The 22157-nt window shown below is 45.1% G+C and overlaps 2 protein-coding genes across 7 annotated transcripts in view; one reads left to right on the forward strand and one right to left on the reverse strand.

Moving 5' to 3' along the window:
- Positions 1-1311: 1311 nt before the first annotated feature.
- Positions 1312-22157, reverse strand: part of LOC308129404 (recombining binding protein suppressor of hairless-like protein) — a gene marked incomplete at both ends in the record, with an annotated part of 24491 nt that continues 3645 nt past the window's right edge. The window contains 12 exons of the mRNA XM_080495344.1: positions 1312-1621; positions 3110-3213; positions 4023-4178; positions 4267-4407; positions 5694-5806; positions 7329-7466; positions 8641-8815; positions 8920-9035; positions 9147-9217; positions 9684-9830; positions 13205-13391; positions 18989-19184. Coding sequence (XP_080351470.1) covers positions 1312-1621; positions 3110-3213; positions 4023-4178; positions 4267-4407; positions 5694-5806; positions 7329-7466; positions 8641-8815; positions 8920-9035; positions 9147-9217; positions 9684-9830; positions 13205-13391; positions 18989-19184 — 1854 coding nt within the window. The remainder of the gene's footprint in view (positions 1622-3109; positions 3214-4022; positions 4179-4266; positions 4408-5693; positions 5807-7328; positions 7467-8640; positions 8816-8919; positions 9036-9146; positions 9218-9683; positions 9831-13204; positions 13392-18988; positions 19185-22157) is intronic.
- The window catches only part of matn4 (matrilin 4), a 32887-nt gene continuing 23668 nt past the window's right edge, over positions 12939-22157 (forward strand). For all 6 annotated transcript variants that reach the window (XM_080494831.1, XM_080494832.1, XM_080494835.1 and 3 more), the window contains exon 1: positions 12939-13257. The gene's annotated coding sequence lies outside the window, so the exon portion shown is untranslated. The remainder of the gene's footprint in view (positions 13258-22157) is intronic.

The following is a 22157-nucleotide window of genomic DNA, read 5'->3' on the forward strand; positions in this document are numbered from 1 at the left end:
AAACCCCTGGTTCTGGTCCACATGAGCAGGACTGGCTGGTTGAAGGTTTGGTTGAACCGACATGAACTCTGCTGTGACTGTTTAGTTCAGATCATCTGAACGTTGATCTGATCAGACTTTAAGACTCCGGCAAAGATTAAATGTTTTCCTGCTGCCGTATAACGTCTGTTTTATCGAAGCAGCTGTGATTAATGAAGAGACCTTGGTTCATGTGGTAAAAACAAGAGATTCCCTGTGGAAGTGGGAAGGAAGAAAAGTTCTCACTTCTTTGTGGGAAAAAATTAAAGCCGTCGAACTGGAACCTTCACTAAAGGTTTGGCAGAAAATCCCTGAGAATGAAATTAAAGCACATGAAAAGGAAATGAACAAAACGTGTGTATTTTTAATGAATATAAGAATTTATATGGCTCAGATTAACATTTAAACCACATGAATCTTTCAGGAGACTTGGGAATGAATTTGTGTGTATTTGGGTCCAAACAAGCATCTTAAACCAGATCCTCAGGTTTTCACATCAGTTTAACGTCTCAGTGTGGAGGATTATCTTCATGGTTGAACTCCAGAGCTCTGGATCTTTGTGTGGAAGGTTCACCTGAAGAGGTTGTGCCATTATCTTCTGTGATGCGATTTTGAAAATTCCAGCTCCTTTGCCATCGGAGCGAAAATGACAACATCATCTGCATAAAGCAGAACTTGCACACTCACGATGCCTCCTCATCCCGGCTGCACCTTAAAATTAAAATTAAAACCACTTGGTTTAATCCAGCACACGCCTGGAACAAGTCCGACTTGACAGGTCAACAATCGGCAGAACGTCCCGCAAGACGTCTAGATGACAAAGTCAGAAACTTAGCAAAAGCTAAAATCCACACCGACAGCGGATTGTTAATCTCTGTGAGAGGATGAAAAGTTTCTTCACTGTTCGCTGACCTGGAATGAGTTCTCATTGATTAATTATCACTGTTTCCTCTCCGGTCCAGTGAGGAAGACGTTCCCGGAGGTCTCCGGTCCTTTTCGTGTTCCGGGTATATTATTCGACCTTCCTGGATTACGAACCTGGGGTTCGTCCGAAAAGTCCCTCCTGTCGACTTGGTTTTCTGTAGCGGCCATGATAAGGAGTGTCCGAATTCTCAATAAGCAAAGGAAAGGAGGCTCGTTGCTTCCTTTAGAGCCTCCTTTAGACACACTGATGCTTCCTTTATCGGAAAAAGGAGGCAGATCGTGTGAGTTACCGAAGCAATAATCTGCATTAAACAACTGTTTAAAGAGGGACTTTTCGGACATACCCCTGGACCGGACCCCTCGCTCTGGCTAAGTCTGCATGAAGAGGTGAAAGTTGGCCCTGGTGAACTCCTGATGGATGGTTTCTAACAGGACGTCCTCCTCCGGTCCTCTGTCCCCGCCTCCCTCCCTCCGTCGTCCGCTGGCTCCCCCCCGGATCGACGCCGCCGGCGGCGGTGGCTGGAGCTCGGGGGTGTAGGTGAAGCTGAAGGAGGTGCGGTAGACGAGGCCGTCCAGTCGGAGCAGCGCCAGGGGGACGGTGATGGAGCGGCGCAGCCAGCACCAGCCGTCGCCGAAGGCGGAGACGTCGGGGACGACGCAGAGCAGCGATTTGGGCGACCTGGAGAGGCGAAAGGAGGAAGCGCATTCTTAAAGTTACACACACTGGCAGTGCATATTCACACTTTTTTTTTTTTTAAACTTCCACACACGTTCCCACAATAACACTTCCCTAATGTTTCGGTGGTCGTCTCTCAATCGGAAGGTCGAAAGTTCGAAGAACTCCAAACTGCTCTCATTAGACGCATTTAGCATCTTGCATGGCCACCGCCGCTATTTGTGTGTGTGAATGGGTGAATTTGGTTTGAGAACTGCTCTCGTGGTTGAAAAGCGAATTATAGGTGAAATCTATTCGCCATGTTTTCCCTTATTTAAAGTAATATCAATTTTAACTTCCTCATCTGTCCATACAAATGTCCCTGAACTCACCATCGTTGACAAAAACACCCGATAGCACCTGCTAGTGGCCCGACATCAAAACTACATCGCGTAACGCAAAACTTTCCTAAAATCGACGCGTTTTTACTTAAAATGTCGCCGTGTGAACGAGGCCTTAGTCAAACCCGCATTTTGTTTTCATATGAATGATTCTGTTATTTTGAATTTGTAGAGCATGACTGCTTTTACGCAATTTGTAAATTATTACATGACAAATGCAAAATTTGAAGCATGTTCTGCAGCTGTTGCCCGTTCACAGATGTTAACGGTGTTATAATGTACACAATGTCCTCCCCGTGCGTTCGGCTCACTGTGGGGCCGCGCTGCAATAAAAGGTGTTTCTAACACTTTGGACACCAAAAGGAAACGAGTCTGTGGCGTTTTATTAAAATTCCTGCAGAAATACCCGCTTACCAAACGTGGGTCAAACGGAATCTGATTGAGGTTAAACTTGCCGTGTGACATAATATCTGCTGTTGAGGTGCCACTTTGTATGTTTCTGTGAAAAGGCAGTAAAAACGTTCATATTTAGGTCAGGTTTTATGAGCCGCCAGCCTCCCTGTTCCTGCCGGTCGGACCCAGACACACCTGGAGTCTCGCTGCGCCGCCAACAAACACCATGAAAAGCTCATAAATACAGTGAGAGAAAAAAATCCCCGAAACACTGATACCTGTAATCCAAAGAAAACAAAAAAAAACAATAAAAGTATGAATTTCCTGAAGGTCGTGTGTCATGATTCTCCCAGACTTTCAAAGAATCGGACGAACCCCAGAAAACAAACCAATAAAATGACGAAAACACCTGCAGGCGACGCTGCAACGTTCCGCCTGACTTCAGGTCTCCGCTTTGTGTTTCTGGGTCGGTTTGTGCACAAAATGTTCTCTGCGACAAATATTCAGTTTATGAAGACGACGTCGTGTTGAGATCGGCTGTTTAACCAACCGAGTCTCAGCCGGCCGGAGTAGGACTTCATGAAGTCTTAGGGCAAAATGCAACTAAATAAAAGTAATATTCTAATGACAATCATATTATAAAAGTTACAAAATCCCTCTTCCTCCTTCTCCTCCTCCTCCTCCTCCTCCTCCTCCTCCTCTCGTCCTCTGGACTCACTTGAACATGGTCTCGGCCTCGTTGTTTCCGAACCAGACTTTGAGGTGAGGACTGAAGTTTTCCCCGTGGATCTCCAGCATGGCGATGTGTCCTCCACCGTTCACCTGCAGGACGAGAGCAGTGGTGATTCAGAGAGAGAGAGAGAGAGAGAGAGAGAGAGAGAGAGAGAGGGGGGGGGGGGGGGGGAGTGGCGCTGCTGCAGGTCCAGAGCATGTCGAGGGACATCAGGACCTCCCTGGACCAACCTTCAGTCTCACGATGGCAAAACAACTATTGTCCCAAGGCTTTGAGACCTTCAGGTACCAGAAATGCAATAAATCCACCTGCTGCTTCAAAATTGACCCACTTGGGGCGACACTGTTTTCTTTAAAGGTCAGTTGTCGCTAACAAAATAGCATTAGTGTCAAAACAAGTCCTGTGTATTCTGAAGTGATGGGAGGAACACCCCCACAGGTTATTGGATGAAATGTTTAACAGGTATAATTTCAGGATGCTCCAGTACTTGTAAGTACATGTTGAGGTGATGATGCAACGATTTAGAAATGATTCTTATTCAGAATACGGTCGTTTAAGCATTCCAATGTCTAATTTGTGGTTCATACTAGATAAATGTAGAACCAAACTGAGAACTAACGAACTAACGAACAACAATGGCATCACTTCAAAGGTGCACGCTGTACCTTTAAAGAACTTAACGGAGTCCAGACGACAGACTGGCATGTCAATAAAGCCCTAGCGGCATGTTAGACATGTGACTAAAGGCTGTATAGTCATTGGAGCAAAACTTGACTCATCAATGAATAAAAAAAAAAAAAGAGGCTATTTTCTTCATTTGTGCTCCACGGGGGAGTCTCGTAACAAAAACACTGTGGAAAGTTGTTGTTTTTTTTTTGTTTTTTTTACAAGCCTATACCTCTAAGCCGGTGACAACAGGGAAAGGGCTGACGGGCGTCTGGATGCAGGCCAGGCCCAGATTGAAGGTGAACTCCACTGCTTCCACCCCGATGATGGTCCAGCAGGACCCGTCGTTCAGCACCACTCTGCTGGGGTCCCTGGCGCTGGACGAGGCCTGCAGGGAGGAGGGTCAGGGGGTTAAGGACTTATTGAAGGTTCGGCGGGGGTCGTCGACGCTTCGGGGAGACGGAGGAAGTCCAGACCTGGTACTGAATGATGGCGTCATTGGACAGACACAAGTAGGCCAGAGGGTTGTCCCTGAACTGGAAGGCACACTTGTGGAGCTGAGAGACGGGTTCGTCCACGTCCAAGATGGCGTGCTGCTTGTTGACCTTCCGGATCACCTGAAGACGTCGGGACGTTTTAGACGTTGAAGGACCGTCTTTCTTCTAAACAGTCCTGGAGGACGTCGGTCTTTTCAAAGCAGGACTCATTTGGGAAGGGCTTCAGGAAACACCGACCCTTGCTGCCCGGAGGCCCCACCAGACCAGAGACCGTACAGGAGACCCGTACAGGAAGCCCTACCATACGTCGGTTCACAGCCGGAGGTCCTCTCCGACCCCCCGCGGTGCCCAGCTGCCCCGGACATCCACACTTATACAGATGACGCTTCCATTATCGCAGCTGCCCGCGCGAAGCTGACGAGGACACCTCGTGTGCTGACAAATCAAAAAAGCAGAACGCTCTATTCTCATATCTTAAGTCTGCTGATCCAGCGCCGCGCTCCGGACCACCGTCCCTGAACGCCGGACCGCAACCCGAAGCCCCCGAGCCGGGAAAAAAAACGACCACGTCTTCAAACAAACGGAGCGGCAGCAGGCCTCAGCTACACAAACACAACTCCCTGACCGGCCGGGGTGTTATGACAGCAGGTTGAGGGGCGCGGAGCTGCAGGAGAAAGGCACCGATCAGCGAAACGTCAAGGCAAGCAGGTCCGTCGGGTGATGAGGGGGAACCCTTGACAGGTGGTTGTGTGATATGTGGTTCTAGCAGGACGGACGGGAACCGAGCCGCCGTCACACGCCCTGCGGTCCATCTGCTGCCGGATTCTCCTCGTGCTTTCTTAATCCCCCTCAAGGACTCTTCGTCAGGGTGTGTGTTTACAGTCACGGGGACTTAAGCGCGGATTCTCCGTAAATTAGCAGGATTTCCCCCCCGCAAAATTGACGTTGTTTTTGTTTCAATTTTCCCCGAGCCGATGTGAGGGCCGTCAGGGTTTTCCCGCCTCCGTCTTCTCACGTTCTGCCAGCTGATGCAGACGTGAGGACGATCTGAGTGGAATTAGTGGACAAGAGTGATGAAAAATTCAGTGGAAAAAAAAAAAACTGGAGGAGGAGCTTCATTAATCTGAACTCGGGCCTCTGGGCAGCAATGGCTGCTCCCAACATCCAGACTAGAGCATCTTCCTCCCACTGACTGATGTTACTTAAGCTGATATGCAGGTTATATAGCGAAAAAAAAAGCTAAAAACGAAATTTCTCAGTTGCTTTAAAAACATTTTTTTTGCATTATTCTTCTATGGTTTTGTTTTTGCATGGGCATTATATGTGTGTGTGTGTGTGTGTGTGTGTGTGTGTGTGTGTGTGTGTGTGTGTGTGTGTGTGTGTGTGTGTGTGTGTGTGTGTGTTACCATGGGTGGCAGAGCGACTCCAGACTCGGTACACACTAACTGGACCACACAGCCGTAACAGATGAAGCCTTCGCTCAGAACGAAGCCGCCCTGGTCAGGACGCTGATCCTCCACTGCACACACACACACACACACACACACACACACACACACACACACACACACACACACACACACACACACACACACACACACACACACACACACACACACACACATTATCATCATATTTATGTTTCGTCTTCAGCCTGTATTGTGACTCGGGGTCAAACATGAAGAATCGCACTGTTGTTTCATACCCTTACTCAAACATGCTGGTTGCCATGGAGACGGAGACGCTTTGCCTGCATCAGTGTATCCACTGAAGGAGGGGAATATTATTCTCTTATTCTCTGTAAGGTGACCTGAAAGGCGCCTCCAATTTAAATATATAATAATAATAATAATAATAATAATAATAATAATAATAATAATAATAATAATAATAATGATAATAATAATAATAATAATAATGATTAAAAATAAAAATTGAAATAAAAATAAAAATGACAATAATAATAATAATAATAATAATAATAATAATAATAATAATAATAATAACAATAATAATAATAATAAAAACAAAAATAAAAAATTTAAATAATAAAAATAAAAATAATTCTTCTGCTTATATTTATTATTATTAATATTATTATTAATATTAACATGGCCAACTATGATTAGCATTGAAGGAGACAAACAAGTCTAACAAAATTTGGTGATTTGGTAGAACATTTTTCGTATTGCGAGAGAACACACAGAACTACAATGACTACTAAAAAGAAAAGAAAAGATGAACTGAGGGCCAATCTTTACAAAACACACCTCCAACAACACTTTATAAGCATCTTCACGCAATTCAGTTTTACCAAAAACAAACAGTTCAGGTTAAAAAAGCAAATTTGTAATTTCAGATGTGTTTAGAGTGAAATCACTACTATTTTGGGGGGATATATATCTACTGCCTACAGAATATCCATTTATTTTGGAGACGATGGCGGCTGAGTCCAGGCAGCGAGGGGTTAAACGGTGACCGTCGGGAGAAAGACGCTGATGGATGGAAGGCTGTGGTTTGGGTTTGGAGCCGGGAGGTCCGGGCACCCCGAGCTCCGTGCTGTACAAATAACCTGACGGAGCGTCGGACGGCCCCCTCCAACACACACACACACACACACACACACACACACACACACACACACGCACACACACACACACCTGGGGGGGACTGCTGAATATTCACTGACACAGGCACCGTATTTATGCAGGGTGGCCTGGTGGGGAGAGAGGAGACGTGTGTGTGTGGGTGTGTGTGTGTGTGTGTGTGTGTGTGTGTGTGTGTGTGTGTGTGTGTGTGTGTGTGTGTGTGTGTGTGTGTGTGTGTGTGTGTGAGTGTAGAGAGGTATCTCTGTCTGAGGCTCAAGATTTCCTTCCATGACTGTCCTAGTAATTTCTTTCCGTTTTTGCCTGGTACAGTGAAGTACTTATTATAAATACACTTTCTCCTTAAACCTTAAATAAGCATTTACTTGAAGTATTCTGACCTGTTTTCCACCCATCTGCCCATCTGCCCCCCCCCCCCCCCCCCCCCCAGGTTACCCATGGTGATGGTGAAGGCCGACCACTGCCTGGCGCTGGCGATGAAAGCTCCTCCCTCCACCGACAGGTAACGAGTGCTGACGGTCTGAGAGCGCAGGCGGTTGAACAAAGCCACTCTGGAGCAGGACGAGATACACACTGGAACACACACACACACACACACACACACACACACACACACACACACACTGTGAAAACACAGTAAAAATCACAGCAGGGTGGTGGGGGTGGACGGTTGTAACATTTTTGACATTTCTGTAAATATCTAAGGCTCAAGGCTTTAAAATCCGACATGAACTCTTTAAATGCTCGTAACAGGAAGTACATTGTTTTGGGAAGGGAAATCCGCCTCGGGACTCAAAATGTCACATCAACGACACGAAAAGTACAAGAAATAACTTGATATTATCATGTTATTACGGAGCATCTTCCTCTCAATGACCGATGACTAATACAGTGACTCTATCTGCACTCATTCTCACACTTCTATTTATTTTGAGTCTGTCTGACATGTTTCTCCCGCTCACTGTGTCTCTACACGTTCTTCTCCTCCCGGAAGTTTGTGTTTAGCTTTTGTTTGTTTTGACTACTAACTCTTCCAGTCTGCCTGTTTTCTCCTGTTGATTTTTGCTCTGTTTGTCCGGATTTGCACCGTGGCCCCGTTTTTTCTTTTCTTTCTTTTCTTTTTTTTTTTATTATTTTGGACCCATTCAGCCTGGATTCGTCTCTGGTAAAGTACAAAGACATTTTCTGTTGTGTGCTGTGGATCTGAATCATGAATACAGAAACAAAGTCGTCTGTTCACAACTTTTCTGGAGGAGAAAAGAAAAATATTGAAGCTGGAATTGAAAAGTTTTATAAGTTTTTTTTTTTTTTTATTTCCAGCAGCATTGGAACAAATTAAATGGATTTCAATAATAATTCGCCTGTTCATCACACTCAAACACCAACGGAAAAAGCTACCATACAAGGAGGTTGGGCTTCAGTGCCTTGCTCAAGGACACTTAGAAATGTGGACATGGAAAGACGGGGAATCAAATCTACAACCTTTCAATTGAGAGGCAACAAATCTACCCACTGAGCCACACTCGTTCAAATCGTTCAAACTGAGGTTCACGTAGTATTTTTACACTAAAACGGCCTAAAATTAATAAAATAGTTTCTATCTTCTTATATGTATTTATTTATTTATTTATTTTGCATTAATCCGACATCTAAAACACACTGCGGGTCCTTTTAAAGCTTGTTTTTGAATGTAATTGAAATACGGTTGCCATGGCGACATTGCATCGCGCGCGACAGGGCGTCTCACGGTCGGCGTTCTTCATGGACTGCCTCTTCTGGGACGGTTTGGAGATGACCTTGATCATCCTGCTCTGGAACGAACCCACTTCCTGTCTGTTGCCCAGGAAGAGTCGCAGCAGCAGGCAGAAGTGTTTCCTCTTGTCCTGGTCGGAGATGAACAACGACTTGGCGCAAGCGAACAGCTGCAGAGAGAGAGAGAGAGTGAGAGAGAGAGCGGGAGAGAGAGAGAGAGAGAGTGAGAGGGAGAGAGAGAGACAGAGAGAGAGAGAGAGAGAGAGAGGCTCACCCTGGAATTGGGCTGCTCGTCGAACACCAGTTTGAAAGTGTCGGTCTGCGACTGGCTGGAACTGTCCAGACACATGTAGCCACACACCTGATACACCGAGTCGCCGTAGCCGGCGGCTGGGCGACCGAGGGGGAGGAGAGAGAGCGAGAGAGAGACGGGGTTTAGAAATCACACATTTTATGTTGAAGTTCTCCCAAAAAAAAATAAAAAAAAATTGGTTTCTTCACCTTTCAAATGGTTCTGCATGACTCTCCATCCGTGGCCGCTGATGTAAACACATGGCGGAGGGCAGAAGAACCTACACACACACACACACACACACACACACACACACACACACACACACACACACACACACACACACACACACACACACACACACACACACACACACACACACACACACACACACACACTCCAGTCGTAAAATACACTTTTTGAATGAACGCACGTTAAACAAGATTAATCCTGTTTAACTGCAAATACAGATTATTTCTGCAATTCAATGTCCGAGTATTTTCTGGATGCAAGAGTCTGAAAATTAGGAGGAAGATGCTCTATAATCTGATGTTAGAGGAGGAAGATGCTCTATAATCTGGATGTTAGAGGAGGAAGATGCTCTATAATCTGGATTAGAGGAGGAAGATGCTCTATAATCTGGATGTTAGAGGAGGAAGATGCTCTATAATCTGATGTTAGAGGAGGAAGATGCTCTATAATCTGATGTTAGTGGAGGAAGATGCTCTATAATCTGATGTCAGCACCTTTTCTCGTTGCCGTAGGACTTCTGAGCGACCTTGGCGTGCAGGATGAGGACGGTCTGGTCTGCGTGCGGTTCCCTCCCTGGTTCCCTCCCTGGTTCCCTGGCGGTTCCCTGGACGTGACAGTCCTGGAACCCTGCCTCCAGCCTCCTGAGGGGACAACAGAGCTGTCAGTCGCCTGATCGCCGCTCTGATTATGTAACGACGAGCCGGACGCAGAGTTAACGACCCCGGGGCCCGGAGACGGGATCTTTCTTGTAATGAAGTCTGAGGACGAACATGAGAAACAACATGAGTGTTGATTTAAGGATCTGCAGTGACAGAGTTTCTACTGTTTCAGGAGGAGTCCTGCACTTTTTAACCACAAACACCAAGATATACATAGAAACATGCTAAATGGTAACATCAATCCATCCATCCATCCATTATTGTCCATCCATCCATCCGTCATCCATCCATCCATCATTGCCCATCCATCCATCATCCATCCATCTATTATCATCCATCCATCCGTTATTGTCAATCCATCCATCCATCATTGCCCGTCCGTCCATCCATCTATCAATCCATCATCCATCCATCCATCCATCCGTCCGTCTGTCCATCCATCTATCAAGCCATCCATTATTGTCTGTCCATCCACCCATCCATCCATCCACCCATCCATTCATCCATCAATCCATTCTTTTCCATCCATCCATCCATCCATCCATCCACAGAGCTTTAGACACTTAATCTCACACAAACTTCCACCCGTATGAAATCAAGCGTTTCCTCGGCGTTTCTACGTACTTTGAGAAGTCACATGACCTGTGATGTCATCCGTGACCTCACACATGCTGTCACACGTCCGGAGGTCAGAGCAGAGCGTCTTTATTAGAGGAGGGGAAAGTCGACCCGCTCAGCTGGAGACGGGGTGTTTTCATCTCGGGGGGGGGGGGGAGGGGGGGGGGGGGGCTCCTCAGGGTTCAATGTGTGTGTGTGTGTGTTTGTGTGTGTGTGTGTGTGTGTGTGTGTCATGTGTGGTCAGTCACCAGGGTGCCAGCAGTCGTCTAAATTAGACCTTCCCCTCCTCAGAGGTCGAAGGTCAGTGTGTTAGCAGTTCAAACCTTCTGGTATTTCACGGGGGGAACACAGACTGGACTGAGGAGGAGGAGGAGGAGGAGGAGGAGGAAGAGGAGGAGGAGGAAGAGGAGGAGGAGGAAGAGGAGGAGAAGTGCACTTTCACCTCCAAAAAAGTACATCTTCCTCTCCAGAAGCTGCTCTGCTGGCAGGGAGTTATAATAACTACTATTTGGGTTGGTAGTGACTCAACAGGTGTGACGCTCGTAAATACTGATGAAAGAAAAGCTTCCTGATAACGACGTGCTGGAACATCGTGTTTCTACCTTAATGACAACGTACAGTAATGGGATTACACCACAGGGACGAGGAGTACTGGAAATCTGTGCTCAAGTACAAGTACTCTCACACTTAATATACTGTTTTTTTAAACCTATTAGTTACTTTTAAAAGCAGCCAGTGGATTAAATATACATCTTAATACACTGGCGTCTAAAAAGTACAATTTATCAGAGTGTTTTTGAGTTTTTAATTCTATTTGTACAACAGAAATGCGCAGTATATTCTCTTAAAACGTTAACATTTGAAGGTTGAGTCTTTGAACAGATACTTTGAGTAGTTTCAGAGGATAACTTTACTTTTACTTGGGTATTTTTTTGCAATAGTACGTTTTCCTTGCAATCAAGTTCCGATAAACAAAACCAGGAGTTGTAATTGTGTACAAAATGTGTTTCCTCTTTCCAGCTGTGGAAAAAATAAACCAAAGCAAAAACATGCAACTTATTATGTATTCCAGTAACTACTTTTTCCAAAACATCTAATTTGAAGTAACCAGAGAGTGAATGAGTGTTTGTATCTTTATGTTTGCAGTCATTTACTTTGAAAAACATTCGTTCAATATAACATCCAGCAGATTGAAAGTTAGGTTTTTTTTTTTTTACTTGAGTACTTTCCACCACAATACTCTCACATGTTGAGTAAAGCTGGACTAATGTAACGGTCGTTGTACTTCTTGTTTTGTTTTCCTACACTGACTTTCAGCCAACACCGTGACACACACACACACACACTCACACACACATTCCTCCTCTCGCAGTCTTTGTAGAGTCGCCAGCTCATCAAACAAACTGTTACTGCACCAAATACCTCCATCGTCATGGTGAAGCACGGCGGAGGCAGCATCATGGCACTGAGCTTCTCAGGTTGGCCGACTTGTCGTCACACTAGCGGGGTTTATAGGTTGCAGAACGAAAAAATCGTTGGTAATCGTTGTGGATCTTATGAATCTGATCCGACACATATTATCTATTGGTGTATTTTCCAAAAACCACCGACTCCACCGAACTTAATACTTAATACTTATTTGAACTAAACTAACTAAACTAATCATACATAGTTTAAATTCCTTTTTTTCCCCATATTTACCCATTTGGTTGTGCAGAACCAGTGGCTCTGTTCTCCTTTGGCTCTCTGGCCCCCAATGGCTCCATGAACTTTTCACAAAATTATATAATAAAAATGAGTTTCCTATTTTCATTTTATTCGCGTGAAAAAAAAAGTCAGTTTCAAAAGGACTTTTATAACTCATGGCTGAAAAAGGGACTTTACCAAAACTAATAAACTGCTTCAAAAATGGTTAAAAGTGGTGAAATTGAAAAAAATACAAGTCTAAAAGAAGGTTGAGGAATCTAAAATCAGGTATAAAAACAGCTGGAAAATACTATTTAGTTCCCTAAATTGTAATTGAAACTTATAAATGAAAATAAACAGTTTATGTTCATATTTATAAAAGCATATGTGGACCTTTACGCGCGGTCTCATTTTAAAGGTTAAACAAATTGTGAGGCTCCGGTTAAATTTGATTTGGTGGAAAAGCGTCTCTTTTAGTCATACAGGTTGTTTGAAATGAACAGTGTGAAGCAGTAAACAGGAGTTAGACGACATAGTAACAGTAACAGAAGCAGTGAGACAGAAACTGAAGTAACTGTAACTACCAGTGTGGAGGTAATATAGTAACAGTAATTCTCAGTTCTGGGAAATGGTGATGGGTTGTTGTGAAGAAGAGGAAGAAGAAGAAGCTGGGGCCCCCCGCTGTGCGTCACGGCGCGCGCCGTGCGCTCCGCCGCACCAAACTCTCCAAACTCTCCCCCCTTGTTCATGTTACAAAGACATGGGGGTGGGGTCTCCTCCGCCAATGCTTCTCCTCCCGACGTTTTAATGCTTCCCTCCATCCCTCCGCCGCCTCATTCCACCGAGAGAAGGTCACGGAGCGACCGAGACGAGCCGCCGTCCCTCCGTCCCTCCGCGCATTTTCACGTCCAAGCGCTCATTCCTCACAGGCCGGCGAGGCTGCAAGCGGCGGGTTTAAACCTCCAAGAGGAGCCCCGTCCTCACCCCACCTGCCCCGGGACGCCGTGTGTGTGTGTGTGTGTGTTTGGGACGTTTCTCCGCGGAGGTCCTACCTGCCCCAGCCGCCGCTACTCGGTGCGTCGAGTCCGGACAGCAGCGTGCCCAGGTGAGAGAGCGCGTTTCCCGGGTCGGGGGACAGAGGAAGAGGAGGAAGAGGAAGAGGAGGAGGAGGAGGAGCAGCAGGGGGGTACAGCAGAGAGGGGTCCGGCTGGAGGAAGCCTGGAGGGGCCATCGGTGCTCCTGTGAGGGAGAAGTGTCAAGTTAAGGCTAATTTTAGAAACGCAAATAAACTCACACGTGACCAATATTAATGGACTAATTACTGCAGAATGAGTTTGAATAGGAAGCGCAGCTGTATCCAGAGTAGGAATTACTAATTATTAAGACGCATTTAGAAGAACAATTGATATATCTTCCACGAGACACAGATATTTATATATGTGAAGAAATTGCGCACAAACTCGTTCAGAACAAACTTAAAGAAACACTTTGAACTTTGCTCGTCAAAATGCGAGTATTTGTTGCTTGTCTTGCTTTTTAAATGTTGTACCTCACCGTCGTCCACTCATGCAGTCTAACAAGTAATTAAGTAAGTAACCATTGAGGAAATAATCTGTATATTGATAGAAATCTTTAAAAATCTCGATTTTTGCAGCTTTTTTTTGGTATTTTTATGTTTATTTGTGGGTCAAAAAAGGTTGTGAATCGAGAAAACTGTGATATATAAGTGCTATAGCTTTAAATATATATTTTTTAATTGTGCTGCAGTGAGTGTGTGAACTGTGAAATCTCGATGTGAAGCAGACAGAAATGAAACGTCTGAGACGTTGACGCTCACGTGAAGAGAGAGAAGAGGGTGAACGTGTGAGGGAGTGAATGAGTGAGGGAGGGAAGAGAACGGAGGGAAAGTTTGGGCTCACACTGGTTGACTGGAGGTGACGCTCAGTGCAGGACGCACGCGCACATGCACGCACGCGCACACAGGGACCTGCTTTCACAGATATTATTTGCATTATGGAAACAGTTTTAATCTCATGCAGGTCGTAAACTTTAATTCTTCACGTAATCCTCCCACAAAGGTTTATTCCTGCAGCTTATTTAACACAGTTAAATGTAAATTTCAAGTGGCCATAATGTCAAGCTGGACTAATTATACCTGATAATCAACTAATAGCAGTGAGACTTCATGTTGTTCTCAGGAGGACTGATTTAGTGAGACTCCTCTTTACTCGTCCTCTGCTGAAGGGGAGTTTGGTGAAATAGTAACTGCTAAAACCGCAGGTTCAGATAGTGCTAAAACTTACACGTAAACTTTAGTATTTCACATGTATTTGCCAAAATTAAGGAGGTAGAATGAAGATACTAAAACTTTACTAATTTTAATTGCATTTCTAATTAAAGGAATTACTGCAAATTACTGCTTCAGGTACGCTTTGATGTGAACGTGAATTAAACTGTAAGATCTTTTTATGTCAGAAGGACTGGGTTTGTCCAGACACATCTTCCCTGGTAAACAGGAGTTTAGTGAAACAGTAACTATGAGCTGATGTGACTAAGAGCTGGATAAAGGAGAGGCTGCAGCTCTGCGGGAAGAGTCAGAAGCACAGTAACGTATCGACCTTCATAAAAACAGCCGCACTAATTGAAATATTCTCACAGTGCGGGAACACAGAGATCCATTGTTCCGCTGGATCAGCCGGACCTGCAGGCCACAGTGTGTCTTTATGAGCGAGGCCTCGGTGGATTTACAGTGCAGACAGATAATCTAACAGTGCGACTCAGTCCGAGCTGCAGGAAGTCCGTCAGAACAGAACCTCCGCCGCAGCGCCAAACAGTAGCAGAGGCAACATCTGGATCCAATCTGCCGCCAACAAGAAGAGCTGTGTCTCCGTGTGGCGTGGCTGCAGCCGCCGCTCACACCCCACATCCAGCTGCAGGCCCACTGCAGGCCCACTGCAGGCCCACTGCAGACCCACTGCCGGCACACTGCACGGTCTGCTCCACCTCAGTGGATCAATCTGCTCCACCTCAGTGGCTCACTCTTCCTCTCATACAGCAGATTAACACGTCGTCTCTTTAATCTCTGAACCTTTCATCTCAGCCTGTCAATCACACCTGTACCTCGTGCTTCTCCACCTCCCCACCTCCACCACATCTCTCCTCCTCCACCAGGTCTCTCCTTCCCCACAACGTCTCTCCTTCTCCACCACGTCTGTCCTCCTCCACCACATCTCTCCTTCTCCACAACGTCTCTCTTTTTCAACCCCTTCTCCACCACATGTCTCTTTCTCCACCACGTCTGTCCTCCTCCATCACATCTCTCCTTCTCCACCATGTGTCTCCTTCTCCACCACATCTCTCCTCCTCCACCATGTCTGTCCTCCTCCACCATGTCTGTCCTTCTCCACCATGTCTGTCCTCCTCCACCATGTCTGTTCTTCTCCACCATGTCTGTCCTCCTCCACCATGTCTGTCCTCCTCCACCATGTCTGTCCTTCTCCACCATGTGTCTCCTGCTCCACAACGTCTCTCTTTTTCCACCCCTTCTCCACCACGTCTCTCTTTCTCCACCACGTCTCTCCTCCACCAGATCTCTCTTCCACCACATCTCTCCTCCTCCACCATGTCTGTCCTCCTCCACCATGTCTGTCCTTCTCCACCATGTCTGTCCTTCTCCACCATGTGTCTCCTTCTCCACCACGTCTCTCCTCCACCAGATCTCTCTTCCACCACATCTCTCCTCCTCCACCACATCTTTCCACCTCCACCACATCTCTCCTCCTCCACCATGTCTCTCCTTCGCCACCACGTCTCTCCTTCTCCACCTCCCCACCTCCACCACATCTCCCGCCCTCCACCATGTCTGTCCTCCTCCACCATGTCTGTCCTTCTCCACCACGTCTCTCTTTCTCTACCACGTCTCTCCTCCTCCGCCACATCTCTCCTCCTCCACCTGTCTCTCTAATCTCTCCTTTCCTCTCAAATCCCCCTGAGACGGAGACACAGTGGAGGACGTTGTCCAGCCTCGTCGTTTCCCACGTTAGATGGACTCACACTGTTCATACCGTACCGTACTTTACCATACCATGTACAGACTAAACCTCCACCTCCGACTGTGGCACCACCTCCACATTTTTTCTTTTAACTCCCAAATCCGGCCTCCTGTTTCTCATCAGTGAGTCACGTAAGGACTGTTTTTGTGGCTTCATGACGATGCAAACGTTTATTTCATCTCAGTGTAAATCCAGCTGTCTGTCACACGCAACAGGACATGGATTTCTATAAAAATATCACAATTAAAGCACCGGCCCCACATTTCTACTGGCTATAAAATCTAACCATCATGCTCTATTATTAGCAAAACCAACACCATCATCTTCGGTGTGTTGTTCCTCTCCAAAGGTCTGTTGTTTATAAGATCCACGGGAAGAGAAATGAAGCTTTGTGTCCACAGATCAGTCGTCACCGTGACCTTCAGCTCTTCTGCAGTCCCACCACTGACAACACTAGCAAGACCTTTTCAGTATAAAAGCTCACAGTGACACTAATTGTTTATTTTTAACAAGTAAATCCAGGCAGCCTGGATTTAACTGGAGTCACGGGAGGATTCGACATGTTCAGGGAAGTTTAGACGCTCAACTGGTGGAAGTTTGTGGAAAATGTGGTCGAACGTTAAAAAAGAGTCCACATGTTAGTTCGCACTTAACTGTTTCCTCACGTCGAGTCGTCCAAACCGCAGAGTTTGAACTGGAGCTCGCGTCCAAATGATGCAGCTCGTAAAGGCTGGTTCCAAACCAAAGCCTTGTCTCTGAGCGAGTCCGACACCATGTCACCGCCATGATGCAGGACGTCACTTTACAACGTGTTCAATGGCACCAAAAACACACGACACAACCCCGGACGGTGGAAACAAGACCGTTTCTGTTCCTAAAATAAAAGCTGACGTTTTCTGGGCCGTGGAGGCAATGCAGCTCGTTATGAGGACGACCTGAGCAACTGAAAGCCTCTGATCTCAACTGGTCGGAGGAAATACATCAACGTGTTTTTGTGTCACTTTTGGTGAAAATGCGGCAGTAAAAAAATACCAAACAATATGAGTTACTTGGCAACATTAATGAAGACTTTGTGTAAAACACTCCAAAAAACGGTGATGTTTGGGCACATTTACACTTAAACGCAACTTCGAGTGACAACAAATGACGATTCCTGAAAACTCTGGCCGCAGTGGAGATTTAGAAAAACTGTTTGAATCTTTGAAAGTGACACTGCCCCCTACAGGTGTGGCATGCTCATAGCAGCTCTGAACCTGGTGGATATGCGGGTCCTTGTCAATGAAGCTTTATTTTTGTAAACGTAGAGGGGGAAATATCTGTTTTTGTAAAAAAAAACAACAACAACAACAACAACAACAAAACTGGGGTAGGTGTAAACGTGGTCTCGGATAAATTTGTGAATATTTGAGAGAAGTCGGACTTTTGTGTACGTTGAAAAAAAACTTTTTTTATATATATATTTGAGTTCCGCTCAAAAACAAGTGTTGTATTTGTAGTTTTTGTTCAGGTTAAAGGACAAGTGCAAGTGCTATTATTTATTTATTTATTTATTTATTTATTTATTTAGACAGCTTAATTCATAATAAAAAATAAAAACCCCAGACATAACTGGCCATAACAAGAAGTGCAGCCATTAAAGAGGAGATTAAACAGAATGTACACGTCACTTTAATCAGGTCAGGTGAAGACGGGTGTTAACGAAACCTTCTCTCCGCTCACGGCTTTACTTCCGACACACACAGAGTCAGAAATCTTCCTCCACAGGGTCAAATATCTATCAGCTGTCGCTGAGGCTCAACCGCAGGGTCACGACCCCCCCGGGAGGTCGTGGGATAGATGTCAATGGACGTGTGATTAATCACACAGAAGAATGGAAATAAGATGTAATTTGGGTAGCAGGTGACACTTTTATGACTTTTTAACAAAAAGGTGGAGGAGGAGGAGGAGGAGGAGGAGGAGGAGGAGGAACTGGAAAAGAACTTCAAACAATTCAAAAACGTGTGCGTCTGTCTCAAGGTGAAAAGAGGTGAGGCTGCTTCACGCTGGACAACAGCTTCACTGCCTCAAAAGGTGTTTTTACAAAAGAAAATACTGCAAAACGATTAACGATTGAAGAGCCTTGAATTTATCTCCAAATGCTCAATTGAAACAAACCAACAAATAAAGTCGCTTTCTTCTGGACAGACACTTCAGTCACATCAGTTTTTGATCACCAGTAAAAATAGCTTTTTAGAATTATTTTAAATGTTTTTATGCTTCCTTTTCTACTGAAATGCCTTTTCTTTTCACACATCAGCTTCGTTTCAAAACATTCATTATTACTATTATTATTATTATTATTATTATTATTATTATTATTATTATTATTATTATTATTATTATTATTATTATTATTAATAATAATAATAATAATGACAATAATAATAATAATGAATTAAATTAAATTAAATTAAATTAAATTAAATCAATGTTTCCAAGTAATATTCTCCTGACAGTCACCGTAACAACAATCCATCTCCATTGTTAATGTTTATAGCATATTGTTCTCTGCTTGCATATGTGTGTAGTTTTATCATGAAAACAACCAACAGTGCCCACTTGTGGCCCAACATGTAAACTACATTGTTTTTCAGCATGTGTCCTCTCCGTGTAAAGGACATTTTCAAACTGTTGCAAACGTAACGTTAACGTTTTTGGAATACAAACGCAAAATGAGTGTTTTTTCCACCTGAAACGGCGTCTAAATTTAAAAAAAAAAAGTCCCCACGTCGCAGACTGCCATACCTCCGTGGACCACCAGGGGGCCGCGGCCCACAGTTTGGTAATCCCAGGACGAGGTACCTGTCCAGGTGTGACCTGCCCTTTGTGTGACGTCAGCTGGAAGCCACTCACCTTTCCCGACCGCCTCTCCGAGGTGCAGCTCGTCCATGGTGGGCGTGGCCTGGCAGTTCCTCAGGCGTTCCTCAGGGTCATGCTCGCTCTGCTTCCACAACACATTTGAACTTCGCTGTCAAATAGCTTGACGGAGTCTTGTTGGATAAATAAATACAACGGCTTCCCTTCGCCAGTGAGACTGATGAGCTCCGGCGGCTGTGAGGAAATAATGAAATTGGCTTCGTGCGGCAGGTGATGGTCTGTTGAAGATGTTTGCGTGTTGTTGGACAGACGGTCTGTGTACATTTATCCTAAATATAGTAAACAGACAAATCAGAGCCACGTTGACGGAAACGCTTTGTTTTAGACAACAAATTACTTTTGTGACTGTTTCAGCAAAAAACAACAATCCTGAACTAATCAGGACCTCATGGATTCTTTACTAAACCTCTGTTTTATGACCCGAGTCATCCAGAGTGTGGATTATCATCCAGTATAATCTGCTCTCTGCAATCCTACGTTACTCGACTGAGGATTGTTTCTGATGGGAGCGACTCATCAGTGATCCTGAACTATGTAAACCCAGCAAACATCCAGATTATAGAGCATCTTCCTCCTCTAACATCCAGGTTATAGAGCATCTTCCTCCTCTAACATCAGATTATAGAGAATCTTCCTCGTCTAACATCCAGATTATAGAGGATATTGCTCCTCTAACATCAGATTATAGAGCATCTTCATCCAATTAACATCCAGATTATAGAGGATCTTCCTCCTCTAACATCCAGATTATACAGGATCTTCCTCCTCTAACATCAGATTATAGAGCATCTTCCTCCTCTAATATTCAGATTATAGAGCAACTTCCTCCAATTAACATCCAGATGATAAAGAATCTTCCTCCTCTAAAATCTAGATTATAGAGTATCTTCCTCCCTTATATCCATATTATAAAGCATCTTCCTCCTCTAACATCAGATTATAGAGCATCTTCCTCCTCTAACATCAGATTACAGAGCATCTTCCACCTCTAACATCAAATTATAGAGCATCTTCCTCCTCTAACTTCAGATTATAGCGCATCTTCCTCCTCTAACTTCATCTGAACTGACTCGGCTGACCAACGGAAACAAAACCAACAATAAAGTTCCGTTTCTCTCAGGCAGTACAGTTACTGCTTTTCATGTGAGTAACTAGTAACTAATGAAGTGTAGATTAGTGGCGATGTTCACCGTGACGCTGAGAACAGGAACATGAATATTAAATATTAACTTTAGATCTTCCACACAGCTTTGAATAATAGATAAGAGCAAACCTGGAATCAGACGGTTTTCCTTCAAGCTTCTGGATTAAAAATTTTCTTGTTGTCGTTTAAAATGCATCAGAGAATCATCATCATAATCTTCGTCATCGTCATCGTCGCCTCGGAGAAAACATGCCGACTAAACACAAAGTTTACAGTGAGCCTACAGTACACGGTGCTTCTGTGTGTGTGTGTGTGTGTGTGTGTGTGTGTGTGTGTGTGTGTGTGTGTGTGTGTGTGTGTGTGTGTGTGTGTGTGTGTGTGTGTGTGTGTGTGTGTGTGTGTGTGTGTTCTTGTTTGTTCTCCATCTTATCTGTTCCCCTCAGTTTGTGTGGAGACACAGATAATCACCTGTTCCCCAACTGCAAGTTTCCCACACACACACACACACACACACACACACACACACACACACACACACACACACACACACACACACACACACACACACACACACACACACACACACACACACACACACACACACACACACACACACACACACACACACACACACACACACACACACACACGCACACACACCAACACGTTCTATAATTATCCACAAAGAGGATCATTCAGCTCAGATATTTCCTAGTTAAACATTTCAGGTGGAGAAAGTCTCTGCGGGGCTGATTAACAACGCGTGTCTCACTCAGCCGGCAGATTTAGAAAATGGAGATCCAATTTCCCTCAATTAACACTCCAAACAAATTAAATTCGTCTCGCCACCTTTGGGACCCCCCCTCCCCCCCCCCACCCCCTCCCAGCACGTATAAATCTGAGCCTGTGATATGGACTTTATGCACAGAACTTGCATTGTTGGAACCGGCCAGCGCCTCCGTCGGGGGGTGAAAGAAAATATGCCTCAGACATATGAGACAGAAAAGACAGTTTCATGCTACATGCTGCAGCGCCAACCAGCCGTCCAGTTCACAGGTCGACCTGAGCGCCGTGTGAGATTCGACATGGCAGGAAAACACTGAAATGCCTCAGGCGGTTTGAGCCACTTTACGTCACATTAAACTAATAAATCACAGGCGGTGGAAGGAACTGTCCAAACAGACATCGTTTCTCTGGTCAGGCCGTGTTTCCTCACATCAGAGCGTCACAATCTGCGACTTTCATTCCACTTTCTTCTCTACGTGATCACGAAATGACGTCGTCCTTCAGCGGTAAACGGGAGCATGAGTGAGAGCGTCACACAGCTAATGCTAATGCTACTTCCAGTGGGACATGTTTCTTGTTGCTGAGGCAACGTTCCAAGAGACGACACCTTCAGGAAAATTGACACTGACAACGATGTCGTTAGCATGCCAGGCCACCAGAGGGCGCTGCTGTATGTTTTTGTAAGGAAGAGAAAAAGAAACGGTTGCAGGGACAATATATTATATCATCATCTTGATAAGTGAAGCTCCTCCGACGAACAGAAGTTTAAAAACTTGTTCAGTAAAAGTGACTAATGGCAACACGAAACACTAGCAGGTCTGCATTTCCTGTCAGTGCTGCCCCCTAGGGAGGAGAGTGTGTTAACGTCTCCTCCAGATGTCCTCTCCAGGCTCCCTGAGGTCCCTTCAAGCTGCAGACATGAGGACATGAGGACATGAGGACATGGAGCTCCTGCACTGCTGCCGTCCTCTTAAAGCGGCAGGAAAGACAGAACCGGCGTTTTATTGTCGTTGGAAGTCGCCGCGTTTCACAATAACACGATCCCATATCGAATAAAGGATAAAATATGTTCTTTCATTTTATAGGACAGTCTGGTATTTAAACAAC

Source organism: Blennius ocellaris, assembly GCF_963422515.1.
Source record: "Blennius ocellaris genome assembly, chromosome: 4".
Taxonomy (NCBI): domain Eukaryota; kingdom Metazoa; phylum Chordata; class Actinopteri; order Blenniiformes; family Blenniidae; genus Blennius; species Blennius ocellaris.